At 38.4% G+C, this 6,398-nt stretch overlaps 1 protein-coding gene across 1 annotated transcript in view; it reads left to right on the top strand.

Moving 5' to 3' along the window:
- The first annotated feature begins 14 nt into the window (after positions 1 to 14).
- Positions 15 to 6,398, top strand: part of helz2b (helicase with zinc finger 2b) — a 24,465-nt gene continuing 18,081 nt past the window's right edge. The window contains exons 1-4 of the mRNA XM_037698299.1: positions 15 to 41; positions 1,217 to 1,728; positions 1,815 to 2,453; positions 4,743 to 5,541. Of these exons, the coding sequence (XP_037554227.1) occupies positions 15 to 41; positions 1,217 to 1,728; positions 1,815 to 2,453; positions 4,743 to 5,541 (1,977 nt within the window). The remainder of the gene's footprint in view (positions 42 to 1,216; positions 1,729 to 1,814; positions 2,454 to 4,742; positions 5,542 to 6,398) is intronic.

The raw sequence follows: 6,398 nt of genomic DNA, 5'->3' as shown, positions 1-6,398 counted from the left end.
AGAGGCTTAGGCAGATGGGGGGGCAGCGGGGGCCGCTGACCGTGACACCCGGGTGTAACAAAGCAAAATGTTTTTGGCAGGAGGAAGCTCATTAGCCCGTTCAACAAAAACAAAAATCTAGAAATTAGCCACAGCATTGTATAAGCTGCAAAGTTCAAAGCCTGTGAAAAAGGTTGCAACTTATAGACCAGAAAATATGGTAATACAAATAATGTATACAATTATATTTGTTCTACATCTGTTTAAGATCATCTTAGAGTTAAAACTGTAAAAAAAAAGACCTAGCATTCTTTGAAAGAATGCATATCGCCCCTTACCTTTCATGCCAGAGTTTTAGACTAAGATAATTTAATGATGAGAATAGACAGTGATGTAGCCATTAGGGTTTGAGCGACTGGACAAATATATCGTCTGCCACTGGAGTACACCATGTGGCAGAGGTTTTTAAGGACAAATTTTCTGCTTTATTTTAGCTAGTGTAATTTTCCCCTGCAAGAGTTTTGCCCTGTACATGACTGTACAATTCAGATCCAAACCAGTGCAAACTGTAATACATGGTGAGTATGTACATTGCAGGAAAGTAGGTTGTTGTCCAAGATTTGATCAAACATTGACTGATCCCAGGCAGCACGGTGGCGCAGTTGGTGGCAGCTCTACCAATCTGTCTCTCAGCGAGCAGGTCAACCTGGTTCAAATCTTGACTACCCCCCCGGAACCAAAACTGAACAAGCAGGTCAAGATAATGGATGACTGATGCCACAATTCTCTCATGGTCATTTTCACCCCATGAGGCAAGATTCTGATTGGAGCTGCAGATCAATGGTCTATTTACATTTATTTAATTTCTTAACAGTTACAATTTTAAGTAAATCTGCCAAATAGCCTTGTGCAGTTATAATATTTTGTTCCTGAGGTTCTAAGACAGCTCTTTGGCTTTGCTTGTGGTGAAGTTAGAACGACAGAAATTGATTCAATGGAGCAGTGTGCTTTCTACACAACAAACTGAGATCATGATTGATTGACTGACTGACTGATTGATTGATTGATTGATTGATTGATTGATTGATTGATTGATTGACACATAGATTGTCTGTCAAAACCAAAATTCTGGTGGCTGGATTATTAGGAATTAAACACTTATTTCACAAGTCAATGTGCCGCAGAGAGATGAAACAGTTCTCAGAGCACATTAACAGACTCTCTTGTGTTTTCACAGAGACAGCTTGTACATGTAGCTTTGCTGAAGCAAGAACCAGGAGCATCATTCAGCCTTGGTGACATTTCTGAGCTCTGTGTCTACTCATCTGGTGAACCGTTTGTTAGTGATGACATGAACTACGCCATCACTGTCTCTTTTACATCTACACACCCCGGATTGTACGAACAGTGGTTTGTGCTGGATTTTGACATGAGACCAGTGCTCCTAAAGAAGCTCAGAGTAAGGGTGGGCCAGCAGTTAAAACATGACATTGAACAGCCAGTCTCAAATCCTGGAGCCACTCTGCAAAGTGCAGAACGTTGGCATCGAGGGAACAGGATTGTGATCCCATGTTCATTCAGGACAGAGGAACAGGAGGAGCTGTTAAAGAAGTACAAGTCTCCACAGATGAACATTTCTTACAAATCTTCTTGCAACAAACACACACCACTGACCCCAGACAACTACAAAGAAAGGATGCACCAGTTCCTTTATGATGAAGAGCTAGCCGAAGACCAAATTATCTCCAGGTAAGATTCTCTTGTTTTTCTGTGAACAAGTTTAAAACTTGCTTCTGTTTGCTCTAATTTTTATTTATTTATTGCCTTTACTTTAGGCTAAATGTTTGTGGAGGTATTACAACAATGGATATGTTGAACAGCCCACAGTTTGGCATGAACTTTGCTCCTCCAAGAGAATTGTTCTGTACTGTCTCAATTCCTCATACCCTCACAGTTGACAGTCTTGAGGGGCTGGTACTGAAACGAAGTATCCAGTCAGGCCTGATAGCTCCGCTGAACTCAAGTCATCCAAACTCCAAGGTTTATGAAGCCAGCATTCTGCGGCACAGAACAAGTGAAAACCAAATCATTTTACAGCTGCCTAAACAGTGCTGTTCTGATCTTGCTCTCAAAAGCAATGAATCGTATCAGATGGAGGTGCAGTTTCAGCTGGACCGCTATAGGTTCTGCACCCTGCATAAAGCTGTAGACCTCCTTCCAGATACAACCAAAGTTCTGCCTGACCTCATAAACTGTGGTCTTCCTGTCAGCACTGTCACTTTTGAGAACCTGAACACGAAGCAGCAGTCAGCAGTTCGTTTTATTATGGGAGACTGCAACTGGAAAAAGTCTATGGCACCTCTCCTCATTTATGGACCTTTTGGAACTGGAAAAACTTTCACCCTGGCTACAGCAGCCAGAGAACTTTGTAAGCAGCCTCAGAACAAAGTGCTGATTTGCACCCACACTAACAGGTAACGTACTGTTCACAATGCACTTAATGAAATATTTGGGTTAACATGCTGCAAGAGCAATAGATTAAAACCTTAGACATTCTCTTTGCATCACTTGAATAACACCAACTTTCTGAACTTATTTCATAGAACTTGACAGACATCCAAGAGAACTGATACTGATAGAAACAAAATGTTGAAATTTTACAGTCATGGGAAAAAGATAAGTACCCTCTTTCAATTCAGTTCAGTTCAATTTAATTTATTTATATAGCACCAAATCACAACAAAGTTGTCTCAGGGCACTTTACAGAAACATTCACTTACATAAAAGCCAATTAGTGAAGTTCTCTATCTAAGGAAACCAGCAGACAAGTTGAATCTTGGCTTCATTGCAGTCTCCCATCCTGAGCAAGAACAGTGGCAACAGTGGAAAGAAAAACTTCAACGTTCAAGGGTTTTCTGTATCAGGACATAATAAAAATGATCTAGTCTTTACCAGGCCCTAAAATTATTTAAATCTAACCTCAAGTGTTTGAAAACATGCCCAGATTTTACCATGATATTATTCATTAGGGATGCACGATAATGGATTTTAGGCCGATCTGCCGATATGTTAAAACTTGTTTGATTGATAACCAATACAAATATTATATATTTTCCTTTGTCAGAAAATAGCCCTCTTATTTAGGCTTATTTACTATAAAAATTGTGTAACAGCTGTAAGTGCTGGTGACAGTCAGTAACAGCCATATGATATGTATAGCACTTTAACTTATATTAAATGAAAAGTGTTAAATGTTATTTATTATCATTAGTCACCTGTGATGCTGTCTCACTTGTGGAGGCTTGTTCCAGGTTCCTAGTTGCAGTGTGGGATCTGCTGCACTCCTGTGCATGAAGGACATACTTTTTAAGAACAAAGTTTTTGTCTATCCATTGTGTCGTAAGACTAATCACGCTAACGGGCTAACATGACGTCTAAATGTCTGTGGTAAAACTCACCCAAGTGCTATCGGCTATTAGTTTCTCAATGACGTTGGAACTGACAGCTTGTAACTCGGGTACCATGCCGATAATATTGTGCATCCCTATTGTTTATTAAACAAGAACAAAGTGAAAATGGAATAAAAAATGTATGGAAAAACTAAGTGCACCCCACGCTTCAATAGCTTGTAGAACTTCATTTAGCTGCTGTCTCTCGCATTGTAGTGGAAGAATTTGGTCCATTTTTCTTTTCAAAATTGCCTCAGTTCATTTTCAGTGATGTTTTCCGACATTAGTTTTTGCACTGTTCTAAAAAATCATTTCACTGCATTTTAATCTATCTGGGGTCTGGGCTTTGACTGGACTGTTGAAACAGTTTAATTCTTTTCTTGTTCACTCAATGGATTTGCTGCTGAACATGAGGTCATTGTTCAGTCACTTCATAATCCAATTTGGTCCAATTATTTGGTTTAAAGAGGAGTTTATGGTTGAGTCAATGACTGCAAACTGTCCTTGTCCCGTGGCTGCAAAATCATTCCCCTCCGTGGTTAACAATTAAGATGACACATTTGCATTGATAAACTGCGTTTGGTTTTTGCCAAACATGGTTCTGTACTTTAGGGGCTGTGTTAGCTCAGTGATCAGTGTGGTGCTCTTGGAATGTTGAGACTGCAAGTTTAAGCCAAGATTGGCTCAGGAAGGACATCCAGTGTAAAACAACTGCCAGATCTTTCAGGCAAATGTGCAATTTGGTTTGTAATGTAAAATTGTGTTTGTAATTTTTCTGAGCATTGTTCAGTCTGACCTCTGGTTAAATTTGCTGGAAAATCCAATCCTGAAAAGATTGACAGCTTTCTTAAATATTTTTCACTTGTGAATATTTTTTTCACTATGAAATGATAGACTCCCAAATTTTGGGAAATGACCTTTAATATTTTCCAGACTGATAGGCAGCAACCGTTGCTTCCCATGTCACTGCTGATGTTTTCTTCCTTGGCTTTGTCTTAACACACACAACAGACTTCTTTTTTCCATGACTGCAAATATGTAAATTGTTAACTTATAGTTACAGTTATTGGAAAACTCTATCATAGCTAAATATATTTTCCAATAAGTTAATACAAATACAGATTTTTTTAAATTAAAGTCTTAGAAATATTATTAATACTTGACAGCAGTAGGGATGCAGTGACAGCTTTTCAAGCTCAACACACAGACTACACAAAAAAGTCAATGAAATGTGTAAGTAGAAAGACAGGCAGGGAGATTTACTTAAACTGATTAAAGTGTTTAAACTTTATTATGTCTTTATCTATCTTTCAGTTCTGCAGACCTGTATGTCAGAGATCACTTCCATCCACTTATCAGCAAGAAAAACAATGAACTGAGACCAATACGAATAAAAGCAAACAAACAAGGCAGTGCTGTTTTTGTCACAGATGAGATTACCTTAAAATACAGTTTTCTTTCAGAAGATAAAAAGAATTTCTTGCCACCTACAAAAGCTGTCATGGATGAGCACAATGTAGTCATAACTACCACATCAATGGCCCAACATTTTCATGATCTAAAGCTTGCAGAGGGATACTTCACTCACATTTTAATTGATGAAGCATCACAAATGCTAGAATGTGAAGCTCTCTCGGCTCTCAGTCTTGCAGGGCCAAACACCAGAGTCGTTTTCGCTGGAGATCACATGCAAATGGGTCCCCAGCTCTTCTCCGTGGATGATCATCATCGTTCAGATTACACACTCCTTACTCGCCTGTTCCATTACTATCAAAGTCAAAAGTGTGATGTTGCCCAAAGAAGCAGGATCATTTTTAGTGAGAACTACCGCTCAACCAAAGAAATTGTGGAATTTGTGTCGACTCATTTTTATGTTGGTAAAAATGATGTCATTGAAGCTTCTGGAAATATTCCAGCTCCTCAAAACGGCCATGCCTTGAAGTTCCACCACATTAGGGGAGACTGCCACTTGGACACTGAGTCTATGTCTTGGTATAACAACCAAGAGGTCACTGAAGTGGTTCAAGTAGTGAAGGACATTCTCCAAAACTGGCCATCAACCTGGGGCACCAAGAACCTAAGTTCCATTTGTGTTCTGTCCGAAGGTTCTCAGGTAAAAACATTTCTGCTTTTTCTCAAACACCCAAGTTACCTAAAGTAAGGATTCACACATTTCTGACTTCAGCACTCGTATGAGTAACTATGAATGCTGTATATTATCAAATTAAATGGTGGGTTACTTAATTTTTATGTGCCTAATGTGTAATGTAAAGTTTACAAATTTCTGCTTTTCAAGATGCAGTGTTGGTATTTTCTAGGGCTGCAACTAATGATTATTTCAATAATCGATTCATCGGCCGATTATTTTTTCGATTAATCGATGAATCGGCAAAAAAATAAGAAACAATTTAATTTCCACCCCTTTTTTTTCCAAAATTGAATATTTGACTGACATAGCAATTCACACAAAAAACAGGTTGCTATTTGACTATTCTGTTAGTAAAATATTGAATAATAAAAAATAAAAGTTAGTCAAATAGCTTAAAAAAATTAATGTACACAAAAATATAAACAAATGTATATTTATACCTGCACAATATGTAGCTACTTTGTAAAATGTGTCATTGAGGGAAGAGTGTAACCTGGATTAAAAGTGTGGATTATTGTAACCTGGATTAAAAGTGTGGATCATTGTAGTGAAGCCTTCGTCTTCAACCATCGACAGAGGCCTCATGTCAGTGACGATCATTTAAGGATGATTTCAGTGAAGACAGCTGCTGCTGTGGTGTCCATGATGTCTGTCCATCATGAAGGCTGTTGTTGTTTGTTGTTGTTTTCTGGAATGAGAGAGTAAATATGTATTACATCATAATTTACAGCAACTCAAGAAATGCCTTGTTTCACTTACAGTGTTAGGTTCAGGCAAAAGTAGCTAAAAGAGCAATTAAACACACACACACACACACATAT

This window comes from Nematolebias whitei, chromosome 1, assembly GCF_014905685.2.
Source record: "Nematolebias whitei isolate Nwh7 chromosome 1, NemWhi1, whole genome shotgun sequence".
Lineage (NCBI taxonomy): Eukaryota > Metazoa > Chordata > Actinopteri > Cyprinodontiformes > Rivulidae > Nematolebias > Nematolebias whitei.
Note: the sequence above shows the minus strand (reverse complement) of the source record. Positions and strands in the feature narration are given on the sequence as shown.